This window comes from Chiloscyllium plagiosum, chromosome 7 (assembly GCF_004010195.1).
Source record: "Chiloscyllium plagiosum isolate BGI_BamShark_2017 chromosome 7, ASM401019v2, whole genome shotgun sequence".
Taxonomy (NCBI): Eukaryota; Metazoa; Chordata; class Chondrichthyes; order Orectolobiformes; family Hemiscylliidae; genus Chiloscyllium; species Chiloscyllium plagiosum.
The window spans coordinates 99,982,619-99,999,185 of NC_057716.1; the positions used below are offsets into that span (position 1 = coordinate 99,982,619).

General features: G+C 43.9%; 1 protein-coding gene across 1 annotated transcript in view; it reads left to right on the forward strand.

Annotated features, from left to right (window-relative positions):
• adcy5 (adenylate cyclase 5) overlaps nt 1-16,567 on the forward strand; it is a 401,945-nt gene that overhangs the window by 266,200 nt on the left and 119,178 nt on the right. Inside the window, exons 4-5 of the mRNA XM_043694258.1 lie at nt 3,933-4,044; nt 4,888-5,015. Coding sequence (XP_043550193.1) covers nt 3,933-4,044; nt 4,888-5,015 — 240 coding nt within the window. The remainder of the gene's footprint in view (nt 1-3,932; nt 4,045-4,887; nt 5,016-16,567) is intronic.

Here is a 16,567-nt window from a genome sequence, read left to right on the forward strand (position 1 = left end):
GCGTTCATTAGTAGAGGGATTGAATTCAAGAGTCGTGAAGTGATGTTGCAGCTGTACAGGAATTTGGTTAGGCCACAGTTTGAGTACTGTGTGCAGTTCTGGTCGCTTCACTTTAGGAAAGATGTGGAAGCTTTGGAGAGGGTGCAGAGAAGATTTACCAGGATGTTGCCTGGAATGGAGAGGAAGTCGTACGAGGATAGGTTGAGAGTTCTCGGCCTTTTCTCGTTGGAACGGCGAAGGATGAGGGGTGACTTGATAGAGGTTTATAAGATGATCAGAGGAATAGATAGAGTAGACAGTGAGAAACTTTTTCCCCGGTACAACAGAGTGTTACAAGGGGACATAAATTGAAGGTGAAGGGTGGAAGGTATAGGGGAGATGTCAGGGGTAGGTTCTTTACCCAGAGAGTGGTGGGGGCATGGAATGCGCTGCCTGTGTGAGTGGTAGAATCAGAATCTTTGGTGACCTTTAAGCGGCAATTGGATCTGTACATGGATGGGTGCTTAAGCTAGGACAAATGTTCGGCACAACATCGTGGGCCGAAGGGCCTGTTCTATGTTCTATGTTCTATGCATTCCAAGGTCTCTTTGTTCAGCAACATTCCCCAGGACCTTAACATTAAGTGTATAAGTCGTGCTTTGATTTGCTTTTCCAAAATGCAGCACCTTGTATTTATCTAAATTAAACTCCATCTGCCACTCCTCAGCCCATTGGCCCATCTGATCAAGATCCTGTTGTACTCTGAGGTAACCTTCTCCGCTGTCAACAACACCTCCAATTTTGGTGTCATCTGCAAACTTACTAACTATATCTCTTATGCTCACATCCAAATCATTTATATAAATGATGAAAAGCAGTGGACTGAAGTCCATATTTTCAAGAAGTAACAAAAAGGATTGATGAGGGCAGAGTGGTAGAAGTGACCTACATGGACTTTGATAAGATGTTCAGCAAGGTCCCTCATGGGACACTGATTAGCAAGGTTAGGTCACATGGAATACAGGGAGAACTAGCCATTTGGATACAGAACTGGTTTGAAGGTAGAAGACAGAGGGTGGTGGTGGAGGGTTGCTTTTCAGACTGGAGGCCTGTGACCAGTGGAGTGCCACAAGGATCGGTGCTGGGTCCACTGATTTTCATTATTTATGTAAATAATTTGGATGTGAACATAGAAGGTATAGTTAGTATGTTTGCAGATGACATCAAAATTGGAGGTTTAGTGGACAGCGAACAAGATTGCCACAAAGTACAATGGGACCTTGATCAAATGGGCCAATGGGCTGAGGAATGGCAGATGGAGTTTAATTTATGTAAATGCAAGATGCTGCATTTTGGAAAAGCAAATCAGAGCAGGACATATACACTTGATGGTAACGTCTTGGGGAGTGTTGCTGAACAAAGAGACCTTGGAGTGCAGGTTCATAGTTCCTTGAAAGTAGTATCACAGGTCGATAGGATAGTGAAGAAGGCGTTTGGTATGTTTTCCTTTATTGGTCAGAGTATTGAGTATAGGTGTTGGGAGGTTATGTTGCGGCTGTGCAGGACTTTGGTTAGGCCACTTTTGCAATATTGCATGCAATTCTGTCTCCTTCCTATCGGAAAGGTGTTGTGAAAGGGTTTGGAGTATTTGAGCTATAGGGAGAGGCAGAATAGGCTGGGGCTGCTTTCCCTGGAGCGCTAGAGGCTTAGGGGTGACCTTATAGAGGTTTATAAAATCATGAGGGGCATGGATAGGATAAATTAACAAGATCTTTTCTCTAGGGTGGGTCACACAGCAGGTGGTGCATGTATCGAATGAGCTGTGGTGGAGGCTGGTACAAACAGGTAGATGAGAGTAAACCGGTTGAGGTGGTGTGTATGGATTTCAGCAAGGCGTTCGATAAGGTTCCCCACAGTAGGACTTTATACAAAATGCGGAGGAATGGGATTATGGGAGATATAGCAGTTTGGATCAGTAATTGACTTGCTGAAAGAAGACAGAGGGTGGTGGTTGATGGGAAATGTTCATCCTGTAGTCCACTTACTAGTGGTGTACCGCAAGGGTCGGTGTTGGGTCCACTGCTTTTTGTCATTTTTATAAACGACCTGGATGAGGGCGTAGAAGGGTGGGTTAGTAAATTTGCAGATGACACTAAGGTCGGTAGAGTTGTGGATAGTGACGAAGGATGTTGTAGGTTACAGAGAGACATAGATAAGCTGCAGAGCTGGGCTGAGAGGTGGCAAATGGAGTTTAATGCGGACAAGTGTGAGGTGATTCACTTTGGTCGGAGTAACCAGAATGCAAAGTACTGGGCTAATGGTAAGATGCTTGGTAGTGTAGACGAGCAGAGAGATCTCGGTGTCCAGGTACACAGATCCTTGAAAGTTGCCACCCAGGTTGACAGGGTTGTTAAGAAGGCATACAGTGTTTTAGCTTTTATTAATAGAGGGATCGAGTTCCAGAAGCATGAGGTTGTGCTACAGCTGTACAAAACTCTGGTGCGACCGCACTTGGAGTATTGTGTACAGTTCTGGTCACCGCATTATAAGAAGGATGTGGAAGCTTTGGAAAGGGTGCAGAGGAAATTTACTAGGATGCTGCCTGGTATGGAGGGAAGGTCTTATGAGGAAAGGCTGAGGGACTTGAGGCTGTTTTTGTTAGAGAGAAGAAGGTTGAGAGGTGACTTAATAGAGACATATAAGATAATCAGAGGGTTAGATAGGGTGGACAGGGAGAGTCTTTTTCCAAGTATGGTGACAGTGAACACGAGGGGGCATAGCTTTAAATTGAGGGGTGATAGATATAGGACAGATGTCAGAGGTAGTTTCTTTACTCAGAGAGTAGTAAGGGTATGGAATGCTTTGCCTGAAATGGTAGTAGATTCGCTAACTTTAAGTACATTTAAGTCGTCATTGGACAAGCATATGGACATACATGGAATAGTGTAGGTTAGATGGGCTTCAGATTGGTATAACAGGTCGGCGCAACATCAAGGGCTGAAGGGCCTGTACTGCGCTGTAATGTTCTATGTTCTATAGTTACAACATTTGAAAGGCATCTGGATGGGTATATGAATAGGAAGGGTTTAGAAGGATATGGATCAAGTGCTGGCAAATGGGACTAGATTAGTTTAGGATATCTGGTCGGCATGGACGAGTTGGACTGAAGGGTCTGTTTCATCTCAATGACTCTGTAACTCTCCCACTGGATGCACCATCTCATAAGTTATACACAACAATTCACCAAAGCCAGCACTTTTCTAACCCATAACCACCACCATCTGGAGAGACAAAGACAGCAGATACATGGAAACATATCACCTGCAAGTTTCCTTTCAAATCTCTCACTACCCTGACTTGGAAATATATTTCTTGAGTGTCACTGGGTCAGAATTTTGAAAATCCATCCCTAACTGTATTCCGAACGGTTACCCAAACGTCAATTAGCCAAATTTCAGATTTTCCGAACAAGATCTCAAGGTCCCATAAAAGCGTTATCCATTATCCAAACAATCAGTTATCTGCACAATCAGTTATTTGAACAAAATACTCCCTTTGGATAATTGAGGTTGTTCTGTAGTGGGTCTCCTTAGAGCTAAAGGACTGTCGTGCTTCAAGAAGGCAGCTCACTACCACCTTCTCAAGGCATGTGCAATAAATGGTGGCCCATTCAGTGAAGCCTCGGCCCATTGAATGAAGAAAGAAAATATTATTTCTTATTTTCCTTTTTAATGATCAGTGTTTGTGACTAGGCTTCTCCTTTGCTGTTTAAATGATTAAAATTGCCTGACGTGACATTAGGAGAGCCCATTACTGCTGCACAGATGATTGGCTTTGTTGTTTCAGATCATTTCACATACTTTAAACCTCTTCATTACCTTTTATAGTCAGCTGTTCTGCGATTAAAATCTTTTCCTTTCTTTTCTTCTTTGTCTCCTGTTTGTCTGTTCCAGCATCCTCTTTGCAGATATCGAAGGATTCACCAGTTTAGCCTCGCAGTGCACAGCCCAGGAACTGGTCATGACACTCAATGAGCTCTTCGCCAGATTTGACAAGCTTGCATCGGTAAGTGAGTGCTGATTGCCTTGTCCTATCCAGCTATTGCCTCTTCCGTAGTTACTTCGGCGGCCGCAAGCTTCATAGAACATAGGAATTAGGAGCAAGTGTAGGCCATTCTGGCCCTTGAACCTGCTCTGCTGTTCGATAAGATCATGGCTGATCTGATGGTGACTATGGCAACAATTTTCTGACTGTCGCCTCCACCCATTAACCCTGGCTACCCTGTCAAACAAAATCCATGTAACTCAACTTTGAACATCATCAATGACCCAGCCTTGGCTGCTTTTGAATGAAACTATGATGTGGAGGTGCCGGTGTTGAACTGGGGTGGGCAAAGTTAAAAATCACACAACACCAAGTTATAGTCCGACAGGTTTATTTGAAAGTAGAAGCTTTCGGAGCGCTGGACTATAACCTGGTGTTGTGTGATTTTTAACTTTGAGGGAAGAGAATGCCAAAAACTTTGTGAGAGATTTTTCGCCTTCTCCTTTTCAAAAGGGAGACCTCGTATCTTTAAGCTATAGCCCCTATTTTGAGGTGTCCCCATGAGGAAACATCCTCTCAACACCTGCTCTGTCAACCCCCCTTAGAATATAGTCTGTTCCAATAAGGTATTTATTCTGGTAAACTTCAATGAGTGGAGGCTTATCCTTTTCTCATGAAACAAATCCCTTCATTCCAGAAATAGCCAAACTTTATCTGTTTGCTTTCAAAATAAGTGTATACCTCCCTAAGTGAGGGGACCACAACTAAGTGAACAAGAACACTATCTGCAGACTTGAATTGGTTCCTTCTCCAGCAGTCTTCTGCTTCCTTATTTTGTTTCTCTCTCTCCTGTTACTTTCCCAGGAGAACCACTGTCTGCGAATTAAGATCCTGGGTGATTGCTATTACTGTGTGTCGGGGCTACCAGAAGCTCGAGCAGATCATGCGCACTGTTGTGTCGAAATGGGGGTGGATATGATTGAGGCTATTTCGTAAGTATGACAACTGTTCACCTTAACCATATACCACTTTGCTGCGTGGGAGGTGTTCATTCTTTCTCTGTGTCTTACTGAATAACTACTGGTGTAGGAGGCAAACCAGGAGTTTAGGAGCTGCAGCAAGCAGATGAATGGTGATCTTCTGACAACAGCGAGATATTAAACAGTTGCCCACACACTTTATAACCCCAGATCTAAAGAATACATTTGTCTTTCATGACCATAAGACAATAAGACCATAAGATGTAGGAGCAGAAGTAGGCCATTCAGCCCATCAAGTCTGCTCTGCCATTCTGATGAACCTCATCTCCACATTAGTGCCTTTTCCCCATTAGTGCCCTTGGTTTCCTTACTGATTAAAAATCTGCCCATCTTAGCCTTGAATATACTTAACAATGCAACTTCACTCGCCCTCTGCATTGAAGAATTTCACAGATTCATGACCCTCTAACAGCAGAAGTTCTTCCTTTTGAAAAAAAACTCTTCCTCTTCCCCATCTTAAATGTGTGACCGCATATTGAGAAATTATGACCTCTAGTTCTAGACTCTCACACAAGGGGAAAGAACCTTTCCACATCTGCCCTGTAAAGTCCCCTAAGAATGTTCTATGTTTCAATAAGGTTGCCTCTTACTCTTTTATGTTCTGACAGGTACAGGCCCTTTCCACTTAGCATCTCCTCATTAGACAGTGTGAGTTCTTTTTATTCAATCATGGTACTTGGGGCATGGTGGCTGGGCCAGTATTTATTGCCTGTCCCCTCATCGCCCTTGAGAAGGTAGTGGTGAGCTGCCTTCTTGAAATGCTGCAGGTCATGCTCTGGTAGAGAGACTCACAGTGCCACTGGGAAGGTAATTCCAAGATTTTGACCCAGCAGCAGTGAAGGAACAACAATACATTTCCGGTGGCTTGACGGGGAACTTGCAGGTAGTGGGGTTCCAAGTACCTATTGCCCTTGTCCTTCGAGGTAGAAGTGGTCATGTGTTTGGACGGTACGTCTAATGAGCTTTGGTAAAGTTGTGCAAAGATCTTGTAGATAATACATACTGCTGCTACTGAGCTTCAGTGTTGGAGGCAGTGGATGCTTGTGGATGTGGTGCCAATCTACTGGGCTGCTTTGCTCTGGATGATGTCAAGCTTCTTGAGTGTTGTTGCAGCTACACCCATCCAGGCAAGTGGGGAATATTCCATCACCGTCCTGACTTGTCCATTGTACATGGTGGCTTGGCTCTGGGGAGTCAGGAGGTGAGTTACTGACTGCAGTGTGCTTAGCTTTTGACCTTCTCTTGTAGCCACTGGCAATGGTGCAGAACATTGTGCAATCATTGCTGAACATCCCCAATTCTGCCCTTAGAATGGGAGAAAAAATCATGGAGTCATAGAGACGTACAGCACAGAAACAGACCCTTTCGTCCAACTCGTCCATGCCGACCAGATATCCTAAATTAATCGAGTCCCATTTGCCAACATTTGGCCCATAGCCCTCTCAACCCTTCCTAGTCATGTACCCATCCAGATGCCTTTTAGAGTTCATAGAATCCCTACAGTGTGGAAGCAGGTCATTTGACTCAATAAGTCCACACCGACCCTCCGAAGAGTATCCCATCTAAACCCATTCCCTTACACTATTACTCTACATTTACCCCTGTCTAATGCGCCTAACCTACAGATCCCTGAACACTATGGGTAATTTAACATGGCCAGTTCACCTAACCTGCATATCTGTGGGAGGAAACCGAAGTACCCGGAGGAAACCCACGCAGACACGGGGAGAATGTAATTGTACCAGCCTCCACCTCTTCCTCTGGCAGCTCATTGCAGATACTCACCCCCTCTGCATGAAAGATTTGCCCCTTAGGTCCCTTTTAAATCTTTCCCCTCTCACCTTAAACTTATGCCCTCTAGTTTTGAACTTCCCTATTCTGGGGAAAAGACCTTGTCTATTTACTCTATCCATGCGCCTCATGATTTTATAAACCTCTATAAGGTCACCCCTCAGCTTCCGACGCTCCAGGGAAAACAGCTGCAGCCTGTTCAGACAGGGTGTCTCCCTCTTGCACAAACCCTGGCAACCCCAGCAACATCCTTGTAAATCTTTTCTGAATCCTTTCAAGTTTCACAACATCTTTCCGATAGGAAGGAGACTAGAATTGCACGCAATATTCCAGCAGTGGCCTAACCAATGTCCTGTACAGCCACAACACGACCTCCCAACTCCTGTACTCAATACTCTGACCAATAAAGGCAAGCATACCAAACGCCTTCTTCACTATCCTATCTACCTGCGACTCCACTTTCATGGAACAATGAACCTGCACTCTGAGGTCTCTCTGTTCAACAACACTCCCCAGGACCTTACTATTAAGTGTATAAGTCCTGCCCTGATTTGTCCTTCCAAAATGCAGCACCTCACATTTATCTGAATTAAACTTCATTTGCCAAATCCTCAGCCCATTGGTCCATCTGATCAATATCCCGTTGTACTCTGAGGAAACCTTTTACATTGTCCACTACAGCTCCAATTTTGGAAATGATTGATGAAGCAGCTGAAGGTGGTTGGGCCTAGGGCACTATCCTGAGGAACTCCTGCAGAGCTGCACTGGAGCTGAGATCACTGACCTCCAACAACCACGACCACCTTCTTACGTGCCAGGTGTTATGTACCAGATCAGACCCCTCAAAATATTTAAGAAGGTAGCCTAGACCCTAACCTTTTCTTATTTTAAAGGTAGATATAAAGTGGGTGTTCCATTTTTGATGCAACTGGTCAAACCACTCTGTTAAGCAAAGCAATTTATTTAAGCATTCTAGTCAAAATACAAACAAACAAAAGAGGAATTTAGAAAAACTTAGCTTTTAGAGTCATAGAGATGTACAGCAGGGAAACAGACCCTTCACTCCAACTTGTCCATGCCGACCAGATATCCTAACCTAATCTAGTCCCATTTGCCAGCACTTGGCCCATATCCCTCCAAACTCTTCCTATTCATATACCCATCCAAATGCCTCTTAAATGTTGCAATTGTACCAGCCTCCACTACTTCCCCTGGCAGCTCAATCCATACACGCACAACCCTCTGCATGAAAACATTGCCCCTTAGGTCCCTTTTATATCTTTCCCCTCTCATCCTAAACCTATACCCTCTAGTTCTGGACTCCCCACCCCAGGGAAAAGACCCTGTCTATTTATCCTGTCCACGCCCCTCATGATTTTATAAACCTCTATAAGGTCACCCCTCAGCCTCTGATGCTCCAGGGAAAACAGCCCCAGCCTGCTCAGCCAAATAAAAGATACAGTACCTATCTTTAATTAACTGTTCCATATAGCAGCATTCCATAATCATGCTACTTGGCAAAAAGATAAATTCAGACGCAGATTCTTACATGCCGTTCAATATCAAGTGAGATTTCAGAGGAAGTCACAGTTAGGGATCATTTCCTACAGCTCCAACTCTTCTGGGATGCAAATAGCTTCGGTTGCTACAGCTAAAAAAAAACTAAAAAGCCTGATCTGGGAGAACTGGCCACTTCCCTTCCGTTGTTACATCTGTTTTAAAAAAAAAACCTAAAGGCCTCTTAAATCATTGACTTAGGCTGGTGTCCAGTAGACACTTTGGCATATCTGCCTTTACAAACTCTCTTCAAAAAAATCCAGGACAAAATAACCTTTTTTAAAGTGACAGCATTGTCACACAGGCATGACACCAAGCAGCAGGGAGATTGTCCCGATTCCCATTGATCTCATTTTTGCTTGGGTTGCTTAATGCCACACTTGGTCGAATACGGCCTTGATGTCAAGGGATGGCACTCACACCTCACCTCTGAAATTCAGCACTTTTGACCATGTTTGACCAAGGCTGTAATGAGTCAGGATCTGAGTGGCCCTGGCGGAAACCAAACCGGGAGTACACACTGAGCACGTTATTGCTGACCAGGTGCTGCTTGACAGCACTGTTGGTTACACCTTCTGTCACTTTACTGATGATCAAGAGTAGACTTAATGGGGTGGTCATTGGGCTGGGCTGAATTTATCCTGCTTTTTGTACAGAGGATACAATTGCCATGAAGATGCCAATGTTGTAAGTGTTCTGGACCAGCTTGGCTGGAGAGCAGCAAGTTATGAAGCACCAATCTTCAGTACTATGGCCAGAATGTTGTCAGAGTCCATAGCCTTTTCAGTATCCGGCCTCTCCAGCTGTTTCTTCATGTCACATGGACTAAATCGAATTGGTTGAAGACTGGCATCTTTGATGCTGGGGGCCACTGGAGGAGGCTAAGATGGTTCATTCACTTGACATATCTGGCTGAAGATTGATGCAAATGCTTCAGCCTTATCTTATGCACTGATGCGTTGGGCTCTTCAATCATTGACGTGGTCAGTCACTCCATTCCCTTCTTTGTCATCATCCACTTCAGGTAACTACTAACTCACCACATAAAAAGAAGACTTTTAATGAAGAAGTGCCTTTCATAACATCCAAAGATGCTTCAGTACTTTGGGGAGGAGATTATGTTCCTGGATTGTAATGTCATTTGACGAATTGTTGAAAACCCCAGGCTAATGCTTTAGTAAAATGGGTGTAAATCTCACCATGAGAAATGGTGAAATTTGAGCTCAATAAAAATCTAAAATTGAAAAGCTGGCCCAACAATGACCATATAACAACTGTCCATATAACAATGACCATATAACAAAAAGCCATCTGATTGACTAACAACCTTTGGGGAAGGTAATCTGCTGTCCTTTCCTGGTGAAGCCTACATGTGACACTAGACCCCCAGCACTGTGACTGACACCTAAATGCCCCTGAATTGGCCCTAGCAAGCCACTGAAATCAAGGGCCAGTTCGACATGGGATACAAATGGTGGCTGAGCCCACATCCCATGAACAATTCTAAAAGTTACTTATAACATGTCGGAGAAGTAGCAGCCAGTTTGTCCAAGCAAGGACCCAGATACATCAATGAAAAGTTCTAATATAAAACAAAGAACTGTGGATGCTGGAAGTCTGAAACAAAAACAGAAATTGCTGGAAAAACTCAGCAGGTCTGGCAGCATCTGTGGAGAGAAAGCAGAATTCATGAATCAGATTCAGTGACCCTTCTTCAGAACAGCAAGTTGGGTTAGAATCATAGAATCTCTATGGTGTGGAAGCAGGCTATTCGGCCCATCAAGTCCACACCAACCTTCTGAAGAGCATCCCACCCAACCCAATCCCCCTACCCGGTAACTCTGCATATCGTATGTCTAATCCACCTAGCCTGCACATCCCTGGACACTGTGCGCAATTTAGCAAGGCTAATCCACTTAAGATTCTCCAGCAATTTCTCTTTTTGAATTAAATTGAGGCAAAGATTGAAGGATCACTGGCGAAAAATTTCCATGTGCTTTTTCAAAATCATGGGATGTCGTGTGACCACCTGAGATGACAGATAGGGTTTTTGGAACAGAACCGAACTGAAAGCCAGTGTTTCCATAAGGTATTGCCTCAGTACTACATTGGGAGTGTTAGCCTATGTACTTCAAGATTCAAGAAGGCAGCTCATGACCATCTTCTCAAATTGTCCTTCTTAAGGGCACCTCGGCATGGGCAATAAATGCTGACACAGCCAGCAACACCCACGTTCCACGAATTAAAAAAAACTGAAATGGAATTTGAATTCATAACCTACTGTCTTAGAGGCAGCATGCTACAGAGCAACACCAGACCCCCTAGCAATGTGATTGACACTTAACTGACCCCTGAATTGGCCCTAGTAAGCCACTAAAATCAAGGGCCAGTTCAACATGGGAAACAAATGGTGGCTGAGCCCACATTCTATGAACAATTTAAAAAGATATTTAAAACGTGTCGGGAGAAGTGGCAGCCAATCACAATAGCCATTGACATAGTCACAAATGGTGGACATGTACCGTACACTTTGGTAAGTCTTAATGGAAACAGCTGGCTGTGGGCCACATGACAAAGTTAATTCAGTTTTCACTACATCAGGCTTCTGACAGTATTTTGGGAATCAGACTCCACAGGTCTGCCTGTTCTCATCATAAACTACAAGGACTGTCTAACTCTTTAAGAACGAAAGTCACAATTGCATTAAATAACACCTTTCAAAACTACACAGACATGCCGAAGACACTCTGAGCCAATGAAGTATTTTTGAAATCGAGATTCAATTGTAATTTAGGAAGTACAATGTTCAATTTGTACATAGAAATCTCCGATAAACAGCAGTGCAATATCAGCCAGGTTTTGGGATGTTGGCGGGGCGATCGGGGGAAACTTCTCTACCTGTTTGAAATATGCTTACCTGAGAGGGCACCTGGCAACTTAGTTTATCATATCACTCAAATAATAGCACCTCAAACAGTGCAGCAGTCTTTCACTACTGTACTAGATTGTCATCTTTCATAGAAAAGTAAAGCACTGAACAGGCTCTTTGGCCCATGATGATACTGGCTTAGTCTGGATTTGTACCCACAACCATTCTGACCCAAAGGCAAGAGCATTGAAAGTACTGAGCCATGTCAACTATTTTGCCAATCGCTACTTTCAGGTCTTTTGGGATCCTTGCATTTTCATCTTGACAGCACATGTCATCTGCCTGAGAAGGCAGCCTCCCAGAAACATTAAAATTAGCCTCCAGTGAGGTTGCAATGGCGCTGAGAGAAGGGACCAGACAGGAGGAAATGTTTCAGAAATACAGACCCATTGTGGTCTGACTTCTCTGGCTTCACACTGAGGAGATGTATTAAAAGCTGTGAAATAGAGATTTAACAAGAGCGCTGACACAGTCCTTGCTGTCCTGTCTTTTCAGATTAAGATATCATCCAAATTAATTAGCAAAGTGTCTGTAATTGTAAAATGTCTTATTTAAAAACCGGTTTCCATTGTAGACACTAGCTAATCCCAAGGGATGTTCCTTTGATAACGAGACACAGAAATGTAATCCAGTCTTGGTATCACAAACTGCCCTACTTTTACTCATGAGTGAATTGAAATTTTATCATTATTATGGGGCAAAATCAGTGGAACTAAAATAAGAATCATATCTTTGTAAGTACATAAGCTCATGCATTCAAAACAGGAACAGGACTAGGCCCCTTGAGCACATTCTGACATTTAGTAAAATCATGATTATTCTGATTACTCCACATTCCCACATAGTTCTGATATGTTTTCAGTCCCAAACTAAATGGAAATGCAACTATCTATGCCTCAAAAACATTCAAAAACTCTGCTTTCACTACTCTCTGTGAAAAAAGGTTCTTCTCATCTCTGTCTTAAATGGGCACCCCTTATTAAAGATGGCATAAACCATAAGATATAGGAACAGAATTTGAACATTCGGCCCATTGAGTCTGCTCCACCGTTTGAACATGGCTGATATGTTTCTCAATTCCATTCTCTCGACTTTTCCCCCTAACCCTTGATGGCCTGACTAATCAAGAAGATATCTTTCTCTGGCTTAAATATTCAATGAGTTGGACTTCATAACTCTCTGCAGCAATGAATTCCACAGACTCAACTTTCACTGAAGAAATTCCTTCTCAACTCAGTTCGAAAGTGTTGTCCCTTCACTCTGAAGCTGTGCCCTTGGGTCCTAGTCTCTCCTGCTAGTGGAGACCTTTACTCCACGTCCACTCTATTCAGGCCTGTCAGTGTTCTGTAAGTTTCAATGAGAACCCCCCTCTCCCAATCTGCATCAAGTACAGACCCAGAGTCCTCAATCACTCCTCATATGACAGGCCCTTCATTCCTGGGACAATTTCAGTCAATCTCCTCTAGACCCCTTCCAACACCAGAGCATGCTTCCTTAGATATTGGGCCCAAAGCTGCTCATAATATTCCAAATGCATGCTGACTAGAGCTGTATACAGGAGGAGAAAGTGAGGTCTGCAGATGCTGGAGATCAGAGCTGAAAATGTGTTGCTGGAAAAGCGCAGCAGGTCAGGCAGCATCCAGGGAACAGGAGAATCGATGTTTCGGGCATAAGCCCTTCTTCAGGAATTCCTGAAGAAGGGCTTATGCCCGAAACGTCGATTCTCCTGTTCCCTGGATGCTGCCTGACCTGCTGCGCTTTTCCAGCAACACATTTAGAGCTGTATACAGCCTTAGCAGTACATTTCTGCTCTTGTATTCTAGTCCTGTTGAGAACAATGCTAATATTGCATTTGCCTCCCTGACAGCCATCTGAACCTGCATGTTAACTTTGAGAGAATCATGAGTGAGGACTCCGAATTCAGTTTTTGCTTCAGATTTCTGAAGCCTTTCCCCATTTAGAAAATAGCCTATGCCTCTATTCTTCCTACCAAAGTTCATGACTTCACATTTTCCCATATTGTATTTCTTCTGACACTTCTTTGCCCACTCTCGAAGCATGTCTCGGTCCTTCTGCAGCCTGTGCTTTTCCTGAACATTCTCTGCTCCTTCACCTTTCTTTGTGCCATCTGCAAACTTAGCAACAATGCCCTCAGTTCCTTCATCCAGGTCATTAATGTGAATAAATGTGGCCTACGAGGGAGAAGGCAATTCTGGATCTGGTGTTGTGCAATGAACCTGACTTGATGAGAGACCTCGAAGTAAAGGTGCCATTAGGAGGTAGTGACCAAAATATGATAAGTTTTAATCTGCAGTTTGAGAGGGAGAAGGGAGAATTGGAAGTGTCAGTGTTGCAGTTGAACAAAGGGAATTATGGACTATGAGGGAGGAGCTGGCCAAAATTCAATGGTTCAATACCCTAGCAGGGATGGCATTGGAAAAACAATGGCAGATATTTTTGGAAATAATGCAGAAGGTGCAGGATCAGTTCATTCTAAAGAGGAAGAAAGATCCTAAGGGGAAGCAGGGGTGGCCCTGGCTGACGAGGGAAGTTAAGGACTGTATAAAGATAATAGAGAAGAAATATAACATGGCAAAGATGAGCGGGAAGCCGGAGGACTGGGAAACTTTTAAAGAGCAACAGAGGATAACTAAAAAGGCAATACATGGAGAAAAAAATTAAGTACGAAGGCAAACTGGCCGAAAATATAAAGGAGGATCGTAAAATCTTTTTTAGGTATGTGAAAAGAAAAAAACGGTTAAGACTAAAATTGAGCCCTTGAAGACAGAAACGGGTGAATTTATTATGGGGAATAAGGAAATGGCAGAAGAGTTGAATAGGTACTTTGAATCTGTCTTCACTGGAGAAGACACAAGCAACTCTCCCAGATGTAATAGTGGCTGAAGGTCCGAGGGTAATGGATGAACCGAAGGGAATTTATATTAGGCAGGAAATGGTGTTGGAGAGACTGTTAGGTCTGACGGCTGATAAGTCCCTGGGACCTGAAGGTCTGTATCCCAGGGTACTGAAGGAGGTGGCTCTAGAAATCGTGGATGCGTTGGTGATCATTTTCCAATGTTCTACAGATTCAGGATCACTTCCTGCGGATTGGAGGGTGGCTAATGGTGTCTCACTTTTCAATAAAGGAGGGAGAGAGAGAAAACAGGGAATTGTGGACCAGTTAGTCTGACATTAATGGTGGGAAAGATGCTGGAGTCAATTATAAAAGATGAAATTACGACTCATTTCGATAGCAGTAACTGGATAGGTCAGAGTCAGCATGGATTTACAAAGGGGAAATCGTGCTTGATTAATCTTCTGGAATATTTTGAAGATGTAACTATGAAGATGGGCAAGGGAGAGCCAGTGAATGTAGTGTACCTGGACTTTCGGAAAGCTTTTGATAAAGTCCCACATAGGAGATTAGTGAGCAAAATTAGGGCACATGGTATTGGGGGCAAAATACTGACTTGGATCGAAAATTGGCTGGCTGACAGGAAGCAAAGAGTAATGGGTCCCTTTCAGAGTGGCAGGCAGTGACCAGTGGGGTACCACAAGGTTCGGTGCTGGGACCGTAACTCTTTACAATATACATTAATGATATAGATGAAGGTATTAAAAGTAGTATTAGCAAATTTGCTGATGACACAAAGCTGGGTATTAGGGTGAAATGTGAGGAGGATGCTATGAGAGTACAGGGTGACCTGGACAGGCTAGGTGAGTTGACGGATGCGTGGCAGATGCAGTTTAATGTGGATAAATGTGTGGTTATCCACTTTGGTGGCAAGAACAGGAAGGTGGATTACTATCTAAATGGAGTCAAGCTAGGTAAAGGGGAAGTGCAACGTGATCTAGGTGTTCTTGTACATCAGTCAATTAAAGCAAGCATGCAGGTACAGCAGGCAGTGAAAAAAGCTAATGGCATGCTGGTCTTCATAACAAGAGGAATTGAGTATAGGAGCAAAGAGGTCCTTCTGCAGCTGTACAGGGCCCTGGTGAGACCGCACCTGAAGTATTGTATGCAGTTTTGGTCTTCAAATTTGAGGAAGGACATTCTGGCTATTAAGGGAGTGCAGTGTGGGTTCACAAGGTCAATTCCCAGAATGGCAGGACTATCATATGTTGAAAGATTGGAGCGACTGGGCTTGTATACACTTGAGTTTTGAAGTATGAGAGGGGATCTGATTGAGATGTATAAGATTATTAAAGGATTGGACACTCTGGAGGCAGGAAACATGTTTCCGCTGATGGGTGAGTCCAGAACCAGAGGACACAGTTTAAAAATAAGAGGTAGGCCACTTAGAACAGAGTTGAGGAGAAACTTCTTCACCCAGAGAGTGGTGGATCTATGGAATGCTCTGCCCCAGAGAGCATTGGAGGCCAAGTGTCTGGATACTTTCATGAAAACGATGGATAGAGCTCTTAAAGATAGTGGAATCAAGGGTTATGGGGATAAGGCAGGAACAGGATAGTGATTGTGGATGATCAGCCATGCTCATAATGAATGGTGGTGTGGGCTCGAAGGGCCGAATGGCCTACTCCTGCACCAACGTCTATTGTCTATTGGTCCCGACACAGACTGCTGCAGAACTCCGCTCGTCACCAGCTGCCATGCTGAAAAAGACCCCTTCATCCTCACTCTCTGTCTTCTGCCAGTCAGCTAATCCTCTATCAGTGCCAGTACCTTGCTCGTGGGCTCTTAGCTTACTTAGTAGCTTCCTCATGGCACCTTGTCAAAGGCCTTCTGGAAATCCAAATTGATCACGTTCACTGGTTCTCCATTGTCTAACGTGCTTGTTACCTCCTCAAAGAAATCTAACAGATTGGCCAGGCATGACCTCCCCTTAATAAGCTGTGCTTAATTTAGCCCTATTTTATCATGCACTTCCAAGTACTCTGCAATCTCACCTTTAATGATCTACTCTAACACCTTGCCAATGACCGAGGTCAGACTAACTGGCCTGTAATTTTCCATCTTCTGCCTCCCTCAATCTTAAACAGGGGTGTTACATTCATCACTTTCCAGTCTTCTGGGCACTGCTGACTCCACTGATTCCGGAAAGATCACCACCCGTGCCTCTACAATTTTCTCAGCTATCTCCTTCAGAACTCTTGGGTGTAGCCCATCTGGTCCAGGTGATTTGAACTTTCAGTTTCCCCAGCACCTCCCCCTTAGTGATGGCCACTATGCTAACCTCTGCCCCTGACTCTCTTGTCATTCTAGTAG